Here is a 26,993-nt window from a genome sequence, read left to right as displayed (position 1 = left end):
GCTCCACACACCTGTCCAGTTCTCACACAGCATCATCTCATCTAACTACCCCCCTCTGAAACTTGCGCTTCCCAGTCGTCCCTTTAAACTATTGCGCTCCCTCGTCATTATAACCCACACTAATCTACCTGCGTCCCCACTACAGGTATCAGTCACTAACTAACCTTAACGTTACCTAATGTCATCTTCGCTAGATCCCTACAATATAACCTAACCCACCCGGGCTAGTTTTCACTGCCATACACCCCATAAACTATAGCGCATTTGCCCCCCCCCCCCACCATATGGGAAGGGTGGCAGGGATGCCACCCTTACCCACCGTCATACGGCACGAGTGGGACCTTGTGGGACCACCTCGTATGCGAGTCGTTGCCCGCCTGCCGGACCCCGTGCGTCGCCCCTTGCGGGGTCAGCGCGGGGCCGAACCGGCCGGGCCCCCACAGTACATTACCCCCAAGGGGCTCTCGTGCCTCCCCTGTCCCTCTAACAACTACCCCTGTTGGTGTCGATGCATGGGTCACACTTCCGCAACCCGCTACCCATTCCATACCACCACAACCTTGCTCACCCACACCTCGCACCTCTCGTTCCATAACCTCCGGACCAGCCATACACCTCACTCTTGGCCTCTCACGAACATCCGGGTCTATCTCGACCCCCAAGCTTATTAAATCACCTGGCGCATCATACGCACGACCATATTGGTCACCACTTACACCGGGTCCTCTTTCTCTTCGCTTCTCCTCCATCACCTGCGAATCCCTCATCCGGTTAATGAGCACATCATCACGATCCGAACACAGACTTCGGACCAATTCTTTTATCTCCTCTTTTATCTCTTTCTTATCCCCTCTCCGTCGCTTCTTAATTTCGCTCACCCCTTCTTCCACTTCTTCTAATTTCTGCTTCACCTCTTTTATTCCCCGGTACGTCTCCTCAAGCTCGTCCTCCAAGGCTACCTTGACCGTTTCCATGTGCGTCCTCACCTGCCGGTCCTTCGTCTCCATTACCTCTGTCACCTCGTCCAACCTCGTTGTCAGTCCCTCACGTACCATCTGACATTGCCTCTTCGTCGCTATCAAGTCGTCTTTTAGTTCTTTCTGTGTCGCTTTTAACCCTCCTAGTACCGCAGTGTTCCTTTGTACCTGCTCCACTAACTCCGTCTGTCCCACCGTCAGCTGCTCCACCTCCTGCGTCAGGTCCTCTATGCCCCCTTGTAACTTTACAGTCCCCTTTCTCACCTCCTTCTCCATGTGCTCCTTACAGTGCCTCACCTCCTCGCGCACTCCTCTGACCTCCTCACTCACACCTCTTCTGATCTCTTCTCCCATCACTTGCATCTCCTGCCCAGATGCCACCCTCATCTGCTCCATTTCCTCCCTGTGAGCATCCAGTTTAGTTTCTACCCCCATTCTGACCCCCTCTATCTGCTGCCCCATTTGTTTAACTTCCCTTTCCGCTTGGTCCCTCATGTCCCTCAATTTGCCTTCCATACTGTTTTCTAACCCCTCTAACCCCTTTTGCATCCCTTCCATTTGATTCTCTTGAGCGGCCATTCTGTTTTCTACCCCCATTAACCCATTTTTCACCTCTTTTATCCCGTTGTCTAACCCCTCAAATTTGTCGTCTAACTTCCCAAATTTCTTGTCTAATCCCTTAAAATTATTGTCTAACCCCTCACCGGTACCCCTCGCTTCGTCCCTCATTACCCCCATTTGCTCACTCTGAGCCTCCATCCGGTTCCCCATTACCCCCATTTGGTTTCCCATTACCCCTAATTGCTCACTATTCTTTTCCATAAGGGCCGTCATTTGCATCATAAATTGCTCCATGAGGGCCTGCATTTGGGCCATCCCTCCCACTTGTGCAGCGGGTGCGGCCGCCGTAGCCATGTGCGAGGCGCCATTTTGCGCGCCCGCAACCTCGTGCGCAAGGACGCCATTTTGCGACCCTGCTACCCTCACTGCTTCGCTCTCCTCATGTCCCTCAATTTGGTCCTGGATCGACCCTGCCTCACTCTCCTCTACCGGAACCCAGCCGTCTTGATCTGCCATAGCGCGACTTTCAAAATTCGGGTTTTTATTTTTGTAAAACAAAATCAAATTTCGCCGTTATAATTTCGAGCGCGTGAAACGCGCTCCGGGACCGATCCCACTTCCCGACACCAATTGTTACTCCAATAGTACAATTGGTGTTCCAAAATTTGGGCTAAATGAATTTAGTCCCAGGTCCGAATCCAACTCCTGACAACCAATTGTTACGGACACGACTTAGATGTTATGATGGGCCGAGCGGAATGGCCGCCGTGTTCGCACAAGTTACCCGATTACACTCGAACGTTGGCCGAATCGCGCTACGCTAGATCAATGAAGGAAAGGACACAACGGCTGGGTTAAATGACACGACACCAGGGGTACAGTTCTCAAGACCTCCGGAGGAGGATATAATATTGGTTATGCAGAACGGTTAGATTACACGGCAAGAGGTACAGCACAGCAAGATGGGCACTTAGACACAGCCTTATCTAAATCCCGACAGACCACAGACAAACGGGACAAGACTGACTCACACAGGGATTGATGGCAAGGAAGGGCAGGCAGTCGATGGCTCAAGGTGCACCTTGGCTCAGGGGCAGAATCGACCCGGTCCGGTCTAGAGATGCGGGGGGGTATCGTCGCGCTGGAGGTGGCGTCCTTTTCTCTCCCAGCTGAGGCGCATCTGACGTCACCTCCGTCTTCCTGCGCATGTCCAGCGGGGAGTGACACGCCCTCGGCTCGTTAGCTCCGCCCCAGATGGAATCGGTCCGCCGCTTCTTATTGGGTGCGGGGGGTTACCGGGCTCCGCCCTTGACGAGGAGCTGACAGTGAGCCCCTGCGTGGTAACCCCGTCGGAGCACATGGTCAATGGCGGCTAACCAAGCCGGAGTGAGGACGCACACTCCCCGCGCCGCCGCCGCGCCGCCGCCGCTGTTGTTGTTGTTGGTGTTGTTGTTCCATGAGGAAGAGATGCGGGGAGGTATTGGGAGGTCCTAAACTTACTAATGGTGCCATACAATCACATTCTGGTGCAACGAAGAGTCAGAATTAATGGAAACGAGTCCTTAACTGACATAGACTAAGAATAACTCGCAAGATGTCCTATAGTTGTCTACGTGAGATGCGGTGAACCTGGGCACGACATTTAAGGGAGGAAAGAGGGGAAGGTCGGTTCTACAGAGTGTTGTTTACAGACAATGGGACTAGGGAATGGGGGATTGGGGATAGTTGGGGAGTATTGGGGAAATAGGGGAATATTTACAAGCGGATATGGATGGAGGCCAAATCCCATATCCGCAACAATATTGTTACGGTCCGCGGTTAAGGATATTGTTTGCCGAGCGGAGGCACCGCGGCCTAACAGTTTCCCCGATTCACCCGATTCACCTGAAGTTGGCCGTATCGCGCCACAGCTATTCAATATGGAAAAGACTAAAACGACGGATGTGAAGAAAAGGATGAAGAAGAAGACAAAAGGTTGAAAATACTACTAAATTTATTTACTATGTACAGGCTCAAATAAACCAAGGAGGAGGAAAGATAATAAAATAATATACAGAAGCTTTTTAGAGACACAGTGAAAATCGCTAGCTTATCTAAACAGACTTAATTAATACCCAGGACAGAACAAACGAAGACGACTCACACGGGGAATGATGATAGGAATGGCAGGTGGATGCTTTGAGGGAGAGGGAGGTCCAACGGGTCCTGCAGCACGATCGGCTCGTTGGGCAGCCGCCGTTCCTTCGCGGCCCTGCTCAAAACCGCCGTCCAGGCCCCACGCTGCTGTTGAGTGTTGTTGCTGCTGTGGACGCTGCTGCTGGCGAGCAAGGCGACGAATAGCAGGCTTTGTGCTTCCCTGGATGATCTCCTTTGAACAAGAATCGCTGCTGGATGATCTCCCTCCTCTCTCTTGGACCTCACAACCCAGCTCTCTTTGCAGCTCTCTTGGACCTTTTCGCGCGCTCTGCCTTGGACCTCACAACTCAGCTTTGCTCTGACGACTCCCTTGCGCACGCGCTTTTATAACGCCCCCGGCGATTAAGCCGCCGGCCTTCAGGACACGCCCATTGGTGTGCTCACCTCGGCCATGGTTGGTCGCGCGACCCTCTGGCTCCGCCCTTGATGACGACGGGTGGGCACGCCTTTCTTCCCCAACCCAAGCACATGTTCAATGGTGGCAATTGTAGTTGGCAATGCGAATGGCAATTGACGAAAGGGGAAATGGAGGGTTTTGGGAATGGGAATGAAGGATGAAGGGAATCTATCTCTTTCACTTGGTGCAATGGAGTGTCATTCTAATGGAAGACAAGGCCTTACCCTAAAACACATAATAAGGATATAAACTACTGAACAAGGGTATTATAGTGTCCTTCAATGGATGTTTTATGGAATTAACTACCGGGACGCCCTTTGACCTTTACACAACACTGGAGGCAGGAGGGGCCAGAATCAAACAATGTTACACAGCAATTTACCACAATACAACACAATAAAAAAAATACAATCCTCATATCCGCAACAATATACACACAGACTTGGCATTTAATATGGAATAAAAAATTTTCCTTGACTTTGGTTTACTTTCTGAACTCGGTATATCAATCTGGTGAGTTTCTTTTACGCTTCGGTGATTTCTTTGTTAAAAGAACCATGTCACTGATTGTCTGTCGCAGCAAGAAGTCAATAACAGGATTATATCACAGGTGGCGTGACAAACTGTACGGACAGGTACATTTGACGATTGGCTTCACAATTCGGTATATAAGGGTTGTTGCATTCTGTATTAGTGGAAAACAACTGCTGCACGTCTACAAAAGTTATTGCTGCTTCCACTGGAGATGGTCCGTCAACTCGACAATGCTGTTTGTCATTTAGTGGTGGCTTTACGAAATTCCGGCATGAAACAGCGTGCTATTGCTCGGCAGTATGGCATCACTCAAGGTCAGGTGTCAAAGATCCTGAAACGGAATGTTCAGAGGGGTGTCGCTACTCCAATACCGAGGTCAGGACGTCCCCGCAGAACCACAAGGAGGGATGATCGCCAGCTGCACCGGTTAGTCCGCAATGGCCGTACCAAGTCAGCTCATCGGCTTGGGGCTGAGTGGCAGCAACTGACAAATGTGCCTGTATCCAGAAGGCTAGTCAACCAACGACTGGTTCAAGCAGGCTATCGTGCCCGGCGTCCCATGAGAAAGCCACATCTGACCAGAAAACACCGCCAGTGCCGATTGCAGTGGGCCAGAGAGCACTGTCAATGGCAGCCAGGACACTGGAATCATGTGATCTTCAGTGACAAGTCTAGATTTCTGGTCTATTGTCAATATGGCTGCGTCCGAGTGCGCAGACATGTGCATGAAGCCTACAACGAAGATTGTATAGTACCAAGAGTCCAAGCTGGAGGTGGTGGGGTGACCACTTGGGCTGCTTTTCATGCAGGGGGCAAAACTGACCTGGTTGTTCTGAATGGAAACCTGAACCAGTTCAAGCACAGGGCCATTCTGGAAGAAACATTGCTTCCATTTGTTCGTGCAGCCTTTCGAGGAAACTTTGTCTTCCAAGATGACAATGCATGGCCTCATCGTGCTCGCATGATCCAACACTTTCTTTCTGACCGTGCTGTAGAGCATTTGGAGTGGCCTGCCATGTCCCCGGATATGAATCCGATAGAGAACTTGTGGGCAGAATTAACGCATCAAATCGACAACTTGGACCAGCAGCCTGCCTCTGTGCGTGAATTGCAGCAGGCTATTGTCACTGCATGGCAAGCGATTCCTGTCCAAACCATGGCAAATCTCGTGAACAGCATGCCTCGACGTGAACGTGCTCTCCTGAATGCTCGTGGGGGTTACACGAAGTACTGAACTGTAATTTTACTGTCCGTAATCCCAGTCGTAACTTAACTTTTGTTTTTGTTAAAAAAAATTTTGGGCTAATGTGCAAAATAAAGAGATACTTCTGGAAAACACACAGAAGTTTAACACAGTACTGTCCGTGAATTGAGTTCGATATCAGTTTACATCACTTTCAAGGATCAATTTATTTGCTTCGAAATGTCAAATGTGGTTTTTGTTTCTTTTAAAGGTCACATCAACAAAATCTAGAATAATTTCAATATAACTCCAATGAACTTTTGGTTCTAAGTCATCTTGAAAAGTAAGTTCACCCCCACAAAAAAAAAATTCCATATTAAATGCCAAGTCTATATATATATATATATATATATATATATATATATATATCTATATATATATCTATATATATATATATATATATATATATATATATATATATATATATATATATATATATATATATATATATATATATATATATATATATTATATTATATATATATTATATTATATATTATATTATATATATATTATATTATATATATATTATATTATATATATATTATATATATATATATATATATATTATATATATATATATTATATATATATATATATATTATATATATATATATATATATATTATATATTTATATATATATATATATATATATATTATATATTTATATATATATATATATATGTATATATATATATATATGTATATATTATATATATGTATATACAATGATACATATATACAGTGGTACCTCGGCTTACGAGTGCCCCAACGTACGAGTTTTTCGGGATACGAGCCGTCGCTCGGGCGGTTTGTTGCTTTGGGATACGAGCCGAGATCCGATGTACGAGCTCAAAAAATTTATTTTTTGAATTTTCCGGTTGTGGCTTCCGGTTCCGGTCACGTGGTTATCTTGCCGTGAAAGCATCTCTGCTTGGATATAAAACACGCAATCGTCGAAATACATTAGCGAGGAATCTCCTTGCTCCAGCCGGTGACGTCATCGGCGGGGATCCCCGCCTCCAGAGTGGCTGGTCACGTGACCGCCAAAGCGTGTCGCGCGTGCGGGTATAATGAGCTACACCTGTGGATCACGTGACCACGGAAGCACGCCTCGCTTGAGAGGCATGGCTTTCGGTTTGCGTTTTGCTTTATAAGGCGCGATAAATGGGCTTTTGAGTGTTAGCGGTTCATGGCGTTGACGGTTCATGACGGTTCATGGCGTTGACGGTCAAAAACCCATTACATCAATTTTACCAGGCACTGTACAGTAAGTACAGTGGACACCAAATGCACGGTGGAAGGCTAGAAGTAGAAGATCGTCCAAGACAAGTGAGAATAAGCCATACTTTGGAGATGACGTCATTCGCTGGTCCGATAACCAAAGATGTGGTATAAAAAACCAGGTGAGCTAACAATGCAGCAATGAAGGAATTCGGCCAAGGCACCGGCACACAACGACCTACCTACATCGAAAGACTCAATGCCAATGGTGACAGAAGCCAAGACGGCCGGCTTAAACACCGCCGAAAGACCACGGTGTACCAACTTACGATGCAGAACATCTTGCACTTAATATGATGACAACAGGTGCCATCCTCTGACGTACCATTACAGGTACAGGTACAGTACACGTGAGCACAGAGCAAAAGTTCACTGAAACCGAGATTAAGAAAAAAGAAAAAACACCTCGTGGTCCGTGCTCGATATCCGAGTTTCAATCTTTTCAAACACATGATGCTCTCGGTCACGGTATCTCCTGCGAGCTGCTTCTCCTTCAACCACACAAACAACAACTTCTCCATATCTTCATGGATAGAGGTCCAGTTTATTTCTTTACATTCTCTTGTATTATGTACAGTATATACGAGGTCGTGCTTGTTTATACATTATTTGTTATTTATAAAGTACATTTTTGTTATTTAAAAGCACCTAACAAAAAAAATTGGTGTTTTTTTTTTGAGGCTGGAACGGATTAATAGCATTTCAATGCATTTGAATGGGAAAATTTGCTTTGACTTACGAGCGATTTGGCTTACGAGCTCCGTCACGGAACGGATTAAACTCGTAAGCCGAGGTACCACTGTATATATATATTGTTACGGACACGACTTAGATGTTGCTTGACCGAGCGGAATGGCCGCCGTGTTCGCACAAGTTACCCGATTACACTCGAACGTTGGCCGAATCGCGCTATGCTAAATCAATGAAGGAAAGGACACAACGGCTGGGTTAAATGACACGACACCAGGGGTACAGTTCTCAAGACCTCCGGAGGAGGATATAATATTGGTTATGCAGAACGGTTAGATTACACGGCACAGAGGTAAAGCACAGAAAGATGGGCACTTAGACACGGTCTTATCTTAGCCCCGACAGACCACAGACAAACGGGACAAGACTGACTCACACAGGGATTGATGGCAAGGAAGGGCAGGCAGTCGATAGCTCAAGGTGCACCTTGGCTCAGGGGCAGAATCCACACGGTCCGGTCCAGATATGCGGGGAGGTATTGTCGCGCTCGGAAGGTGGCGTCCGTTTCTCTCCAAGCTGAGGCGCATCTGACGTCACCTCCGTCTTCCTGCGCATGCCCAGCGGGGAGTGACACGCCCTCGGCTCGTTAGCTCCGCCCCAGATGGAATCGGTTCGCCGCTTCTTATTGGGTGCGGGGGGTTACCGGGCTCCGCCCTTGACGAGGAGCTGACAGTGAGCCCCTGCGTGGTAACCCCGTCGGGGCACATGGTCAATGGCGGCTAACCAAGCCGGAGTGAGGACGCACACTCCCCGCGCCGCCGCCGCCGCCGCGCCGCCGCCGCTGTTGTTGTTGTTGGTGTTGTTGTTCCATGAGGAAGAGATGCGGGGAGGCATTGGGAGGTCCTAAACTTACTAATGGTGCCATACAATCACATTCTGGTGCAACGAAGAGTCAGAATTAATGGAAACGAGTCCTTAACTGACATAGACTAAGAATAACTAGCAAGATGTCCTATAGTTGTCTACGTGAGATGCGGTGAACCTGGGTACGACATTTAATGGGGAAAAAGGGGAAGGTCGGGGCTACAGAGTGTTGTTTACAGATAATGGGACTAGGAATGGGGGATTGGGGATAGTTGGGGAGTATTGGGGAAATAGGGGAATATTTACAAGCGGATATGGATGGAGGCCAAATCCCATATCCGCAACAATATATATACATATAGCTGATATATATATATATATATAGCTGATATATATATATATATACATATAGCTGATATATATATATATATATATATATATATATATATATAGCTGATATATATATATATATATATATATATATATAGCTGATATATATATATATATATATATATATATATATATATATATATAGCTGATATATATATATATATATATATATATATATATATATATATATATATCAGCTATATATATATATATATATATATATATATATATATATATATATATATCAGCTATATATATATATATATATATATATATATCAGCTATATATATATATATATATATATATATATATATAATATATATATATATCAGCTATATATCAGCTATATATATATATATAGCTGATATATATATATATATATATCAGCTATATATATATATATATATATATATATATATATATATATATATATATATATATATATATATATATATATCAGCTATATATATATATATATATATATATATATATATATATATATATATATATATATATATATATATATATATATATATATATATATTGTCTGGGCCGGGTTTTTATAACCCCCCCGAACCCCTTCCCGAATGTTCCATGGGTCTCAATTGGCCGCCCGGGGTCACGTGACATGACAGCCCCTCATTGGCCACCCTCGGCCGCTCACTGCTCCGCCTCCCAGGAATGTCTCGTTCCTCCTTCAGGGAAGGTTTTATTCCTCCTTCAGGCCTGCAGGGCCTAGTCTGTCTAGTCCCATGACGAGGCACTTGAGGCCTCAACGAGGCCTACAATCATCTAGCCTGACTCAACGCATATTTGGTCTTTATTACTAAACACTTGAAAGGGCCTATGCTTTACATTTAATAAGAAATAACTAACTATAGGAGGCTACACGTTGTGGTATAACTAACTATAGGGGGGTTGCCTTTATTCACAAAACTGCAACAATATTATGTATGAACTAAAAAATGGGCAAGTAGTAATAAATTAAGCTGAAGAAAGATTTCCTCCATCATATTAGGTAGTAGAATGCATTTGACTTCTGATTAGGGCCTGCTCATAAGTATCTCTTTCACTAATGTTATGGATGTAATGTTACAATCCTTACAGCCTGGTTAGTAACGTTACATGGTTAGTAACGTTACAGATTTTGACTGCTTATATTTTACACATCATAGAATATTTGTAATACTTGTTCCTAAATTTTAATATAGCATTGCATACAACAACAACAACATGCATTTTAAAAGGCCATTTTCACTGCTAGAGCGGGGATTAGCCTTGCGGTCCCCATGACAATCTTCTCCATTTTGCCCTATTTTCTGCATCTCTCCTTGTTAACCCCCTTGCCCGCATTTCTTCTTCCACCATCTTTAGCCAAGTCTTTCTCGGTCTTCCCGTCTTCTACTTCCTTCTACATTCATTTCCATCACTCTTCTCAACCAGTCACTTTCATCCTTCGTCAACACATGACCAAACCATCTCAACCTGTTCCTCTTCACAGCATCAAACACAGACTCTATTCACATCATCTTTCGCAATTCATCATTTGTCTTCCTCTCTCTCAACGATACTCCGCACATCCACCGAACCATTCGCATTTCCACCCTTTCCAGCCTTCGTTGCTGCTCTACGTTCATTACCCATGTCTCGCTCCCATAAATCATAACACTTCTCACACATGCAGCATACACCTTTCCCTTCAGCTTCAACGACACTCCACTCCTCATCAGCACGCCACTCAGTTCCCGAAACATGTCTCAACATGAAACATTCAGCATGTCTCCTAGGTAGCAAAATGTTTTCACACCTTCCAGCTTCACACCGTCTCCAAGATCCAACTCATCATTTCCTCCATCTGCAGCTCCCTCTGTGCACACCTTACATTTGAATGTAGCTGCCACACTGGTTAATGACCCTCTCAGACCACTACATTTTTGATGAACCCACTCAGCGCACATTGTACACTGAATGGAGTTCACTCCGACACCCTTCCTACACACAGCACAGGGCCACTTCCCAGTTCTTTCCACCTCACCACATGCTTTACCACTTGCCATCACCTTCGTCTTTCCGATATTCACCTTCAGACCTTTTGTCTCCATACATTCCTTCCACGTGTTCATCTTTTCCTTCAGTCCATCCATACTTTCCGCAATCAACACCAGATCATCTGCATACAACAACTCCCACGGTAAACCCTCCTTTACGTTCTGAGCCAGCACCTCCATCACAGCTACAAATAGTAGTGGACTTAGTACCGACCCCTGATGCACTCCCACCTTCACCTCAAACTCACCACTGTTCCCGTCCTTCGTCCTTACAGCTGTGCGCGTTCTTTTGTACATTGCCATCACTACTCTGATCAACCATTCCTCCACTCCTAACTTCCTCAATGCCCATGTCAATACTTTGCGTGGAACCCAATCGAATGCTTTCTCCAGATCAACAAACCCAAGAAACAACTTCTTCCTCTTCTCCATGTACTTCTCCTGCAACTGCCTCACAATGAAAAGCGCGTCTGTCGTTCCTCTTCCTGGCATAAATCCAAACTGCATTTCGTCGAATGCATAGAAGAGGAAAATTTGAAATATGGCAATTCATAGCCATTGCATTTTCTCTGTCGAAAAATAAATTCATGTTTTGGTTAGTAACGTTACATGGCTTACCAAGGGTTTTGAATTTCACAATCTTTTGGCGAAATCAATTTTGATCCTAAATTTTGTATGATAAATCTATGAGAGCATTGTACTCACTAAATAAATTTGATACGTTTGTGTGGATATACTTATTTTCATGCTCATAATGGCTTAATTAACTTTTTCTTTTCTTGCATTAGAAATTACACAGGAAAACATCACCAATATAAATTCGCTATTTTCACCCACTTATACCAGACACAGCAAGATAAATGTTTTTTCCAGAAACTCTGAAGTGTCTTTAGTCATATACAACCAAAAAATGCATGAAAAAGACAATTCCAAATTTTGGGGTCATGTCCTCCTAATTATGGAATTGCCCATATATATATATATATATATATGCGTTCTCGTCTTGTATAACAAAACTGCATTTGGTAGGTTCTGGTGATGCACATAGCTATTTCAAAGTGTCTGCATGATTGTCTCGTACGTATAGACTCGGTTTCATCCGTCTGCCCAGCGAAACACACACCATTCTCAGCTCTCATATACAGTACTAAAGCAACCAGCTGATTCGACTCTGAGAAGCCACGTCTTGAGGGTGTGGAACCTGTCGAATGCGTTACCCCACACCGAGCATCGTTCTCCATTTTGTCTCTTGGATAAGGCTTAGTTCCTCTTTAAACAGTACAACGGAATATGTGGGACACACACACACACACACACACACACACACACACACACACACACACACACACACACACACACACACACGACTATCGTGAGTCCATACGATTCGGTTAAACAATGTTCTTGGTTACGTGCTAGATTTGGAAGTTAATATAGAATAGTTCAAGATAAACTGGCGAATGGGGTGGAGAGCGGTTCCTGGGAGTGGCGTGTGTTTGCTGCTAATATAAAAAGCCATCTATTTATTATGTACGTAATCGGACGTGGAGATGTTTGGGCTAAATTGAGAAATTAGAAGGGCATGGAGGATGGTAGGGGAAAGGGATGGAGATGGGAAATGAGTTTGCGAGAAGTTTCAAGGCAGAGAAGGGGGAAGGCAAGCACATTGTTTAAACTCGTGGAGAGGGGCAGACATAAAAAATGTACATTGTTGCGGAAATAGACGAGCCAGTAAATCCTTCCTACACCGTAAACCCTTCCATTTCTCAATTTAGTGCCCACCCCTCCCCTACCAAGTGCGTACGTAATAAATAGATGACTTTTTTTTTTGCATGCAGCAACCCCATGCCACTCCAGAACTGCTCTCCAACCCCATTCTTCGTTTTTTGTTTTTTTTGCTATTCTATATTATCTTTTAAATCTACAGGGTGTCCACAAAGTCGCGCATCATCGGAAATTATTTAATTGATTATTATATTTATCTTAGGAAATTAAATTATTTAATTCAATAATCAGCCCAGATATGTTGAAGAACATTCAGGGAAACTTGCTCTTCCGTTTACAAACGTGTCTTGAGATTAGTGGGACACATTTCGAACAACTGATGGAGCCAAACTTACAAATAAATGTTTTGCCTATGATGAGCGACTTTGAGGACACCCTGTAGTATGTAACCCAGGACTGTATAACCGGCTTGTAATGCACTCATGAAGCTTGTGTGTGTCATGTGACATGTCCCAGGCATTCCGTTGTACTGTTTAAAGAGAAACTCTTCGTCTTATCCAAAAGATTTTGCCCAAGTTGTGGAAATTGAACCTCTTTTTTTTTCTTCTTTTTTTTCAGGAATTGTGTCGGGTTCCCACACTGTTAAACATTTCCGTGTGTCTGTTCCTGTCCATCTTGGTGTCTGTTTTGTTCTTCGATTTATTGATGTATTGTGCAACATGGCAGGAACACATGGCATGGTTTTTCTTCCTACCCTCTTGTCGGTGCTTCAATCCTCTTAATTCTCACAAAGTATGTTCGGCTTTTTCAATGTAAATCCATCCCCACGGTGTATTGTGATAATTTGGCGGCTTAATGCGGTTTGAGTGGTTTAAATTGATATCCCCGTATCTTTGTGCTTTACTGTTATCATTTGGATCCAGCTATGGACATAAATGTTTCCAAATATTACATGTTGTCATTTTTGTAAACGTATTGCTTCCTTCCAAAGCAATTAAAATTCTCTCTCAAAACAGTAATATATGAGCAAAATGTGGTTTGTGGTAGTTTGAAGGTTTCAAACAGTGTTCAGCGTCTGGAAGCATCGTGTGTGTGTGTGTGTGTGTGTGTGTGTGTGTGTGTGTGTGTGTGTGTGTGTGTGTGTGTGTGTGTGTGTGTTATATTATTTTTATTTTTTTTGACACAAATGTACACCGTTCAGACTTGTACCCATTGTGGTATACGGTAAAATCGCACCTGTGCCCTGTTTTATACCTCCACCGTGTGTGTGTGCCTTGTAGGCAGCGAACATATACCAGAGAGACCAGTGGTATCACTCCCTCCAATGGAAGGTGTGTGTGTTACCTTTTGTCAATTTTGCCTTTTCTCTTCCTTACTGTACCTCTTCTTTTCTCTGTCTTTATTTTTACCGTGCCCCCTTCTTTTTCCCTCCTTGTCCCCCCTACTTGTTTTTTGTTTCTTTTGTTTGCTACCCTCCCCGCTATATTTTATTTTGTCTGCCTCCTTTACATCCTATCTCCTTTACCTCCTCTCCTCTTTCCTGGGAAAGTCCAGAAATAGTCTATTTTATCCTGTGGACATCTGGATAGTTGGTGAGTATTTTTGAACACTTAGCAGCCAGGCCGAGGCTACCCTGATTTGATTCTGATTTGCATGGGCTTTCAGCCCCCTTGTATCTGCTGTGTGTAATTCACAACACGTGTGGCTGTTCTGTGTTAACATGACATTTAAACTATCCGTTCATATTGAGGACTATAAACACCGAACCACTTCACTGTAAATTGCAAAAGCGATGCATCAACAACTCTTATGAACTTGTAAAATATTTTTGGCAATGACCCCGCAACCATGTGACGGTGTGTTTGATTCCGTGCACGTCACAGAAACGGGTGCACTCATACCGCAAGATTCTTCAATGTCCTGCTCGGTGGGACATCGCCGTGAAGGAGCTCTTGGGCCTCGTAGACACATGTCTGTCTTCACCACTTCAGGACTATGCCACACATCACATTCCCCTCGATATTGTTGCCACATTGCTCAGCCAGGTATTGCTAATGGTGAAGGATCAAGTAAATATTTTAGCTTTGTTCTTGTGATGTTCTTGAATGTTTGAGAAATGTTTTTATTCAAATGCTTAATTGACAAAGTGATTGGCATGCCAGCAAATCAAACGATCGAGAAAGGTCAACATTGATGCTACAGATGTTGCTATAGTCATGGCGTGTGTGGTGGAGGTTGAGGTTATTGCTTTTGTGTATTTGGAGGATTTACATCAGTTTGAATGTTGATCTTCTTTATTATAATCTGTACCTGTTGGTTTCCTTGTATCTCTTCCTCCATCCCCCATTGGCAGAATTCTCAGATGTCTCCAACGGACCATGAGAGCATAATTCTGGTAATTGCACTCTTGATATGTTTCCGTTTCCTTCCATCGTGAACCGTGGCGTTCTCGCCATTTTTGCAGAATCGGGGCTAGTACAGGGTTGGTCACAAAAATGTCTCAGATTTTAATTGTTTATTGCATCTGAAATTTTTAATGCAAGACCATATATTTTATATGATACATAAAATAACTCATTAACTTTTGTTTGACTATAAAAATGTTCGAAATGTCATCTTCTAACTTCTGCACACTTAGACAGATGCATATGCAATACATTCTGGCGACAGACTCGAGTGTTTCACGAGGGACTGGAAATTACCTTTGTTACAGCATATTTGAGTTCAACAATGTTCATTGGGTTCTCTTTGAAAACATTTTCCTTATCTTGGAGGCCAAGGAAATCTATATCTGTGTGAAATTGATCTTCAAGGAAAGTGATCATTGAGCCACTGCATGGACAAGCGAGCCATATGGGTCGTTACTCCATCCTGTTCAAGCCAAGCACCAGTAGCATTTCTAACATGACTCCAAAAAATTATGTTAAACGTGTACGTAATGTGCCGCATTCACAGCCACCCCATCCTCGATATCCTGATCTTCAAAAAAGTAGGTACCATAAATCTATTGACTACTGAGACAACACCAGATATCGTGCTTTTTGGGGAGTGGAGAGGTAACTCGGCAAAATGGGCTGGTTTTTCCATTCCCCAAAACCCACAATTATATTTGTTTATGAAAACCAATCAAGTAAACATGACATTTGTCACTGAACATTGCCATCCATGTTGATGCCTGCCTGATCAATAATCTATCATGGAGTACCATATGTAGGGATGGGACAGGGGAAAAATGTCCGCCCATCAAATGTGTACAAAATTATATGCTGAGAAGCTACTATCAGGTGAAGTCATAAGACTTTAAAAGTTATACCTTTTATTCTTGAACATTTTCATAACTAACAAGAAAGAGCAATCAGAGATTGCAAACCCTCCTCGCCAGGACGTGTTTTTAGTGTTTTTAAAAGCTTTTGTGATGGCGACCGAACATTTCGAACATTTTTATAGTTAAAACAAATATGGCGGCCAAACTACGTGACCGATGGCGTCATTTTTTTTCTCCACCTATTTATCCCTAGATGACGCTCAAGAAATGTCACCTTGATCGGATGAAGTTTTGTAGTTGTCGAATTATGACATCATAATAGAGGCACCTACGACATCATCATTAACATATATTATTCCCCATGGAGAGTTCTTTACAATGAGCCGTGTCTCAATGTTTTCTCTGCAGCGCTTTCAGAGATATAGAGGTGCAAACCTTTTCAGTGTTCCCAAGATGGCTCCTGTACCACATGACCTATGACGTCATAATTATCATTAAAAAAAACTATACAGGAGGTGAAACACCTATGGTGAAAATTTCCTGTCAATTGGACCAACGGTTGCAGAGAAAATCATATTTATTCTGTGCAGGCAAACAGACAAACGGACTCACATGCAATCCCCTTTCCTCTGGCGAGCGTAACAAGAATGAAAACGATGCCAGAATACATCACTAAAATACCAAATCAAGAGACCACAAAATCACCGAAAATCACCGATCACAAAATCCACTAAATTGTTGATTAATGTCGTCCGGCCTCGCACAATAATGGCTGAAGCAATTACAATGATTCCAATGGAAGGAAGCGACATTCTCTTGGGTATTGTACCCGTACCATAACAGAAAGAATTTTTTTTTTAATCAGATGAAAAAAAATTATAAAACCACAACCTGTTGAACACTATTTACACACACGCAGAGTGAGAAACTCATGTAAACTCAATGTCTGTCCTTATGTCGTCGTGGATTGCAAGGTGACAAAATGCATGATTTATAAAGGAAAAGGTTCCATAATGGTCACGGGGTCATACTAGTTATTGAAAAGGCCATTCCAAATTCACCTTTCCATATACCGTATGTGTAATATTGTTGAAGAAAATTATGCAGTACTTCAGTAATGAGGTATCTCTTTATTGTTTACCTATAGGTAGAGAATAAATTGAGGAAGTGATTCTTCACCATTGGGAGATCGGGCCAAAACTGATATATAGCAGAATATTTCAAAAAGTTATGGATGAATTTGGACGAAACTTGGTGGACAGGTTGGGTGTGTGACAAGGACGAATCGATTAGCTTTTGGTGAAGATCTGAATATGGATTCGGATACGAGAATTATTTAATTTTTAAGTGCTTGTTCACCATTGAGAGATCGGGTGAAAAGTGATATATAACAACAACAACAACAACAACAGGCATTTTAAGGCCATTTTCCCTGCAAGAGCGGGGGTTAGCCTTGCGGACCCCATGACAATCTTCTCCATTTTGCCATATTTTCTGCATCTCCCCTTGTTAACCCCCTTGCCCGCATTTCTTCTTCGACCATCTCTAGCCAAGTCTTTCTCAGTCTTCCCCGTCCTCTACTTCCTTCTACATTCATTTCCATCACTCTTCTCAATCAGTCACTTTCATCCTTCGTCAACACATGACCAAACCATCTCAAACTGTTTCTCTTCACAGCATCCATCACAGGCTCTATTCCCATCATCTTTCGCAATTCATCATTTGTCTTCCTCTCTCTCAACGATACTCCGCACATCCGTCGAACCGTTCACATTTCCACCCTTTCCAGCCTTCGTTGCTGCTCGACATTCATTACCCATGTCTCCCTCCCATAAATCATAACACTTCTCACACATGCAGCATACACCTTTCCCTTCAGCTTCAACGACACTCCCCTCTCCGACACTCTCCTTCCCCTCTCAACGACACTCTCCTTCAGTCCATCCATACTTTCTGCAATCAACACCACATCATCTGCATACAACAACTCCCATGGTAAACCCTCCTTTACGTTCCGAGCCAGCACCTCCATCACAGCTACAAATAGTAGTGGACTTAGTACCGACCCCTGATGCACTCCCACCTTCACCTCAAACTCACTACTGTTCCCGTCCTTCGTCCTTACAGCTGTGCATGCTCTTTTGTACATTGCCATCACTACTCTGATCAACCATTCCTCCACTCCTAACTTCCTCAATGCCCATGTCACTACTTCACGTGGAACCCTATCGAATGCTTTCTCCAGATCAACAGTGATATATAAATCAGAAAAGTGATATATATGACATGATGTTAAAAAAAGTTATGGACGAGTTATGACTAAACTTGGGGGATGAGTTGGTTAGGTGACAAGAACAAGCCGATTAGATTTTTGGTCTGGTCCGAATGCAGATCTGGCCTATCAGTGGAATACAAAACATAAACTGTTCAGCCTAGCGGAAGTATGCGCTCTTCCGAGTGCCGTTCTAGACGTACAATTGCTATTATTGCCACGTATAACAAAAATGTCAAAAGATGTCATGATGGCAATCCGTAAAAGCATTGTGGTGCTATATTATGGTGTCATTCCTTCTGACCTGTGGTTGTTTTTTCGATTCCATCCCTATTATTTTTTTTTCATTAAAAAAAAAACTTCTTTCTGACTTGTACATTCAGGTGTCTGGTTTTCTCCATCCATTTCTCTTTCCGCCAATTGGTTAGACAGCTGGCCTGACTCCACCCACAACTGAACTGCAAAAAATTGAATCGTACATCCGCCATTTCGGTAGCTACCTGTAATGTCTAGGTCATTAGACTTTTTAAATTTTTTTTAATTTTTTTGTATACAACATCAAGGCTCGTGTCAGAGCTAACATCAATCACACAAAAAAAACGGACACACAAAACATACAATAAAGGGCGCGGGAGACAAGATGGAGAGAGAGAGAGAGAGGGGGAAGCACACAATGCCTCTGGTGTACATTTGAAGACTGAACAACGCATCTTCTATCAGGAAACAAAGGTACATTTTAAGGAAAGAAAATGTACGTTTTGATTCCAACCCATGCAGAGGAAATGAGATAATGCAGGTTTTGTTTGGGAGTTATCGAGGGAGCAGTCTAATACACACCGCCCAAGGAAAACTTGCGTACTGATGGAAAGTGCCAGTGAAATGATTGGAAAGGCGTTTTGTTCAGATTTGTTCAGATTTTAAAAAATGTTTAATTTTAATTTTTTCCCAAGGCTGAATAGTGTGTAAGTACAGGATTTATAAACAAACTGTATTTCATATGTACATGGACATGTAATTCACAAATGTGAATTAAATAAACATACGTGGCAAGTTAGAAGTGACAAAAAGTGGGTTGGTAGGAATCAAAAGTGAGTTTTTATTGTTTTTCTATTTATTATCAAATGTGGTAAAATGGTTTTCGAGAGATTATCAATGACACAAAATACACCACCATACTGACATTGAGGAGTAATGATGAGTAGTGTCCAAGTAATAAAACTTCAAACTCCGTGATCATGATAGGATATTAAATATGTATTGATCGATGGAAGAATGCCCTTTCACTTTTATGAGCGAGAGGGGAGGACTGAGAGTTGTGGTTCAGAGGGAGGGGGTGGCAGGGAGTGCAAAGATGGGACGGAGATGAGGTAGGGGGGGTTGGGGAGGAGCAGGAGTTGAGGACTTTTTGTGGGGGAGGGTGAGGTTGATTCGTAGTTGTTGTGGGCGTTGAGGAGTCGTGGGGCAGAGAGTTCGGAGTGGGGGAGGGGATTGAAGCCTTCAGGTGGAAGGGGGTGGGGTTGACGACTTGTGGTTTGGAAGGGGGATTTGATTAGTTAGGGGGGGGAGGGGTTGATGACTTGGGGGTTTGTGAGGGGGAATGTGGTGGGGCAGGGTAGTTGAGAACTTGAATATCACATTTACATTTTGCGGATGTTCCGTGTGGGGCCCTGCTAGTCCTACTGAATCGCCCACAACATTCTTAACGTTTAAGTTTGTCGTCTGATGGTTAACTGCTACACCAATTTAATTTTGTTATGGAAAGCCTTCACATCAGACTTTGACACTCTAATGACACTGCTTTGAGACACTGCAATTTCATGTGAAATGCACCTTTGTTGATTTTCAAGGGATACCTGCAATCACTTCGCTAATATCACCTGGTGTTGGCCTAATTGTTAGGGCGGCAGGTTTGGGATCCTAAGGCCCTGAGTTCGAATCCCGTTGAATTAATGCCAGGTGGGGTTGACTCAGCCTGTCATCCTTCCGAGGTGGGCAAAATGAGTACCAGATAACTGGTTATAGATGGGCACTGCATCAGCGGCAGGAGCGCCCACAGAAAAATGATGCAACCAGCAGCCGGGTGGCTGCACACGAACCACCCACCCACTTCGCTAATTCTGTTTACGGTCTCTGGAGTTCCAATATTCCTCGGATATCCAGTGTCCTGCATTATTGTTCTTCACAGAGCCCGTCACTCTCCACTGAAACTGTATGACGTATAATCTTCGACTTTGACGCATTATGTTTCGGGAATTGCTCTGAACGCATTCTGCGGTCGTATCGCCGATCTCAGCTCTACCTTCTTCTCGACAATGAAAATTCGCTCCTTTGTCATTAGTTGTGCCATGCGTTACTGGAATTTTTTTTAGTTAAAGTACATTTTCTACAAACAATTTGAATGCTTATGCTACCTAATTTCACTGTATTTGACATTTCTCCCGATTACGATATCTTGTAAAATTTTCTAATCGGGTACATTTTTGTGACTCATCTTTTATAAGGTGTGCTCGTTCTGTCCTAATAACTGCCTCGTGTATGAGCACATTGGAATGTAGTTTTAATCCAGGTGAACTCCCTTGGCTCTTTTCTGATATTATGGTTTATTGTTTAATAGCACTGCATAACAGTACGTATCATGAGCGTTTATATGTCCAGGATATAGTTTGTTTTATTTTGCAAGTTTGAGCAATGGCCTATACTGCCTAGTAAACGGTGATTTAAATTTGTCCATTCACTTCTGCTTGTTTACTCGATTATATGGGCTCTATTCAGAGATGAATAAAATAATTGTGTTTTGTGCAGATAAATAATATAATTATTTATCTGCACAAAAAGATGTAGGTACGCTCTGGAGGTCAAGCCGTGATGGAGGTTGGGAATTGATAAACATCTTCAGGTGCCATGCCAAGATGGGGATCTGAACCATGCTTCTTTCCCATCTTGGCCAATAGACGGGAAGTTGAGTGTTGTTTGCACACAATGGTTTCGTTATTTTATTGTGGCCGGAAGTGTTTTTGAGAAGCTGGCTGCACATGACATATACAGTCGACCCTCGTCCAATGTGATTTTCAGCAACGCAAGTTTGCTTATCTACAGGGCCTTCAGAAAGTATTCACATCCTTTGACTTTTTTTTTACATTTTGTTGTGTTACAGCCTGAATTAATAATGTGTTGAATTGAGATTTTTTTTTAATCACTGTTTTACACATAATGCCCCATAATGTCAAAGTGGAATTTTTTTATAGAATTTTTTTTACAAATTAATTAAAATTGAAAACCTGTAATGCCTCGACTCAGTAAGTATTCAACCCCTTTGCTATGACACTCCAAATTGAGCTCAGGTGCATCCAATTTCCTTTGGTCATCCGAGATGTTTCTACAACTTGATTGGAGTCCACCTGTGGCCAATTCAATTGATTGGACATGATTTATAAAGAAACACACCTTTCTATATTAGGTACCACAGTTGACAAAGCATGTAAGAGCAGAAACTCTACCATGAAGTCCAAAGAACTGTCCGTAGAACTCCGAGATAGAATTGTGAGGAGGCATAAATCTAGGGAAGGGTATAAAACAATTTCTAGTGTTGAAAGTTCCCAAGAGCACAGTGAACTCCATCATTAGGAAATGGAAAGAATGTGGAACTACCCAGACTCTTTCTAGAGCTGGCCGTCCGACCAAACTGAGCAACCGGGCAAGAAGGACCTTGGTCAGGCAGATGACCAAGAACCCAATGACCACTCTCACAGAACTACAGAGTTCCTTGGGAGAACCTGCCAGAAGGACAACAGTCTCTGCAGCACTTCACAAATCCAGGCTTTATGGGAGAGTGGTCAGACGGAAGCCACTCCGAAGAAAAACTCCCCAAATTCCAAAGAAACTCCAGATGTCTAAATCTAATAATACAGACGTACTCAAGACGCAAATCTAATACAGACGTACTCAAGAAGACTTGAAGCTGTAATCGCTGCGAAAGGTGCTTCTATGAAGTATTGATTCAGGGGGTTGAATACTTATGTGAATTGCATAGTTCTGTATTTCCTTTTTAATTATTTTGTAAAAATTTCTAAAAACAAAATTCCACTTTGACATTATGGGGTATTATGTGTAAATCAGTGATAAAAACATCTCCGTTTGATGCATTTTAAATTCAGGCTGTAACAACAAAATGTGAAAAAGCCAAGGGGTGTGAATACTTTCTGAAGGCCCTGTACGTCTACATATAGGTGATACTATTTGCCCAACCTGGATAAAATTTAATTGTTTGCGGTTTGAATTTGGTTTGTGTGTGCCCACCTTGCCTCTTCACTCCTCTCGTCATGTGGTAAACATACGTGGAGCTTTATCCTTGGAACATGGCACCGAAACGTTGTACATCTCCCCCATTTACAGTTGGTAATGAAGATAAAACGTTCCCATAAAGTGATGCGTTTAGCTAAACTTAATGATGGCATGAGTGCATCTGTAGTTGCCCGTGATGTTAAAGTGAACAAGTCGATCATTCTCGCTGTGCGTGCTAGCGAGGCGAAGATCAGCGAGTGTGATGGCATCCCGATTATTCGTATTACCTACGTATATCCACGACTTCTTCAATGCGAGGTTTTCCAGGAACGTATCCCTCACGTTGTACGTGGGTCGACTGACCATATGTCCCGGCATTTTCGATTTGGCAATTAAAAGGCGATTGTCAAGCCTGGAATAGTATTGCTAGATGGACTAAGTTGGAAATAGTTACCTTACTTGATTACCTCTGCCACCAAAGGTGGATGGAGGATATGTTTTCAGCCCTGTCTGTCTGTCTGTCGATCCGTTTGTGAACAAGATATATCAAAAAGTTATGGACGGATTCAGAGAATTTGGCAGAGATGTAGCGTATAAGACACGGACGAAATGATTAGATTTTGGTGAAGATCTGGATTCGGATTCGGCTACTAGAATTTTAAAAGTGATTCTTCACCATTGGGAGATGGGGCCAAAAACGATACATAGCAGGATATCTCAAAAAGTTATGGATGGATTTGGACGAAACTTGTTGGACAGGTTGTGTGTGTGACTAGGAAGAATCGATTCAATTTTGGTGAAGATCCGGATCCAGGTAGTATAATTTTAAAGTGATTCTTCACCATTGAGTGATATGGCCAAAAACGAGGGGTAGATCAGGGTATGAAAGACTGGACCTATGGTGATTCCTGTGATTGATTTTGATTAAATGTGATTCTGTATTGTGATTTTCTGGTCTACTCTGAGATACAAAACGTAAACTGTTCACCAGGTGGAGGTATGCTCTCTACTGAGTGACGTTCTAGTTTTACCTGTCGTGTGCAGCCACCTTCCTTTTAAACGTTTCTGGCCACATGATAAAATCCTGCAACCCTGTGTTATGGAAATTCCTCAAAGCTTTGTCTGTTCACTCAACCAGGAAGAAAGTGTGGTACACACCTCCACTTTAAATTGTGCCCCATAGGAGTTTATCCATTGCAATCCTCCATTATTTATTTAATACTTTCCAGGTAAACTTTATTTCCCCATTTTGTATTTAATCTCGTGTTCGTACATCCATCATTGACGTGAGTCTTTGAAAGCTCCGAATCGACTGTTCCCCTATTCAAATGTGTGCTGATGTCATATAAGTAAACAGACACTGGTTACCTTGCCACTTGCTATGCAGAAGAACTGATGGCTCCAGCAATATAAAAATGCATGAATTAATATTGTTGGTAGAGTGGTTCAATTTATAGCTCCTATTCAAATGGTTGGCATCAGAATTGGTGAGAGATGTCCACGTCGTCTCATATTGAAATTGTCTGTATTTGTGTTCGTTTAGTTAGTTATTTGCTAATAGAGAAAAAGAATCCCAGGATTCTTCTTTGATCTCGACTTCCTTGAATGCAGGCGATCGCTCCGCTCCTGGAAAACTATTCACCTCCTCCAGCCCTTTACGATTTCTTCTGCCAGGTGTGTAAATGTACCTGCTCTTACAAACATGTCGATCAACATAAATATTGTACATTGTGTTTCGGTGTTTGTTTTTATGATGGAACAAGATAATTGAGTTGATGCATTGCATTCCTTTCTTTGGGAAAGGGTGGAAGTGGTGGCTGAGTTTGTAGACTCAATTTTGTGCCCATCCCATGCTACACTGAGGGCATTTAAGTCATAAACAAAGTGTGAGGGTCTAATCGGGTATGGCAGATAGATTGCAACCTCCGCTGAAGCCATCTAGCACCAGCTGGGTTTTTATTAACCATCTGATAATGACAGTAAATCTTAGACAAGCTCAGCTTCCAGAAACTTAGAATTGAAATCCTTCATGCTGCCTTCAGCTGGATTTGAACACCAAACACCCTTAACACTATGCTGCCATACCCACACGAACGTGGAAGTAAACTTCCCACGTTATTTGTTGCATTTTACACCAAGCTTAACCTCCCTTTCCGTATGTTTCCTCCGCTGCCAAAGGTGGATGGAGGTTATGTTTTCACGTCTGTGTTTGTCTGTCTGTGGGCAGGATATCTCAAAAAGTTGATGGATGTTCAAAAAGTTGAAAAAGAAGGGTGGATTCAGACTAAACTTGGTGGGAAGGTTGGGCGTGTGACCACGACGACTTGATTAGATTTTGGTGAAGATCCGGATCTGGATACGATAATGTTTAGTGATTTTTTTCCCCATTGAGACTCAAAAAAGTCTCAAAGCGGGATATCTCAAAAAGTTGTGGATGGATTATGGAAAAATTAGATGGACGAGTTGGGTGGGTGACAAGAACAAGTCTATTCGATTTTGGTTCAGGTCTGGATTCAGATCCGGCCTTTCAGTGGGATACAAACCGTAAACTGGTCAGCATGGCGGAGGTATGGCGCTCTACCTGGTCCTGGTTTTATTCTTCATATGCTGGATATCTTTCCTTGATGTAAAAGACAAACTCCTTTTCAAAATGCTCCGCACCCTGACGGTTTCTTAACTTTGCTGTCAGCTTGTTAGAGTACGAAAGCCGTATTCCATGAAGCTCTTTATCATGGTATCAGGTGGTTATTTACCATGGCATACCTGTGCGATGTTGGATCCGTAATGGAATATGATCCACTTTTAAACAGTTATCCTGAAGTGGTCCAGTATGACATTGTATCATGGAGTACTCTGTCCTATTGAACACGATGTTAAAACTGCCGTTTCATCTGTTCGCACACGCACTACATAGAGATTACAGGTGTAGTGTATATTTAAAGATCCAAGCAATGCTAGAATGGGCACAAGTTGAGCCCCGACTTTGTAAGGGGAACCTATTCTCGTTGTCGGCAGCATTGATGTCACGACTTGATATTTTTAGTTCCTTCTCTGAAAGAAAGAGCAAAGGATCAAATATGGATCAGTGTGCAAAGCACTCAGGTGTACAGGTTCACATGTCATGGTGCTTGGGTGCTTTGCATTTGCTATAATTGTGAATCGCTGAAAGGGAATCCAAATGCGTCGGATTGTGCATCTACCTTTGAACAACGCCGCCATGCTGTACTTATTTTGATTAAAAAACAGGTTATTTTTTTTTGTTGTTTGTTTTTTACAATACTTGGATTTTGCATCACGCAGTTTGAAGCATGATTGCTTGTTTTCTTTTGTGGGTGGGAGTTTGTTGATTCTTGTTGGTAAAACGGGCACCAATTCCCAACTGCCATGCGTAGGCCTCGTGGTTTGTTTTTGTGATGTACGAAGTAGCTTGGGCTGTTCCCCCTGATGTGGCTTCACCTGTCCTAGGTGTGTCCCAGCCTCGAGATATTATCTCTGTATAATCCAGTTTGCTATTGCGTATTGCTGTCAAAGTCCAACTTGCTGATTGTTTTATTTGCCATCTTCAACCTGAGTATGTGCATCATAGCATTTCTGTGGTTAACAAAGTGCATGCCATTGCCGTACTATGTACCTTTTCACCTGAGTCTCTCTCTGCTTGATTATAATAATACAGGAACGGATCCCAGGGAGTATCCACCAATATTGTCTGCAGGGTCCAGCTCACTTGAAAAACCAAAAATGTAATGGTCTTGTTACCATTGGGTAATCATGAAGTAGTTCAAAACATGCTGGACTCTTCTTCTTCTTCTTATTGTTATTATTGGTACTTTTGATGCCTTGTTGGTACCATTTGCAACAATTATGTTTGCAGCCACACCATCCCCCCCACCTCCGCCCCGCCCCCCCCCCCCCCGTTGCTTCTCTTCTTTAAAATGTGTCCATGTCCCACAAAATATAAATTATATTGCCATGGTAACACGAGCTTCCTTGTATTTTTAAATAAACTCTTGAAAATTAAAGATGAGTTTTATATTATAGGTATTGGATCCCTTTACCTCCAATGTAACGTCTGTTTTTACCACGCGCACGTGAAGTGCAAAGCAGATGGTTAAGCAATTTGTCCAGTCTGTCTGTCTGTTTTTGCTGACGGACATCAGTTTATGATTAAGAGACGACTTAATTTAAATTGAATGTTATATTTTGAACATGAATCGGAAAACAAACCTATAGTTTAGCCTGGCGTTGGCTTAGTGGTTAGGGTGCC

The 26,993-nt window shown here is 42.8% G+C and overlaps 1 protein-coding gene across 2 annotated transcripts in view; it reads left to right on the top strand.

Moving 5' to 3' along the window:
* Positions 1-26,993, top strand: part of CMIP (c-Maf inducing protein) — an 84,508-nt gene that overhangs the window by 23,601 nt on the left and 33,914 nt on the right. For both annotated transcript variants that reach the window (XM_068115441.2, XM_068115442.2), the window contains 4 exons: positions 14,192-14,242; positions 14,795-14,956; positions 15,265-15,306; positions 24,341-24,403. In XM_068115441.2, the coding sequence (XP_067971542.1) occupies positions 14,192-14,242; positions 14,795-14,956; positions 15,265-15,306; positions 24,341-24,403 (318 nt within the window). The remainder of the gene's footprint in view (positions 1-14,191; positions 14,243-14,794; positions 14,957-15,264; positions 15,307-24,340; positions 24,404-26,993) is intronic.

The sequence above is a fragment of the Myxine glutinosa genome, chromosome 5 (genome assembly GCF_964187855.1).
Source record: "Myxine glutinosa chromosome 5, kmMyxGlut1.1, whole genome shotgun sequence".
NCBI lineage: Eukaryota > Metazoa > Chordata > Myxini > Myxiniformes > Myxinidae > Myxine > Myxine glutinosa.
The sequence above is the reverse complement of the archived record's forward strand: the minus strand, read 5'-3'. Positions and strand labels throughout refer to the sequence as shown.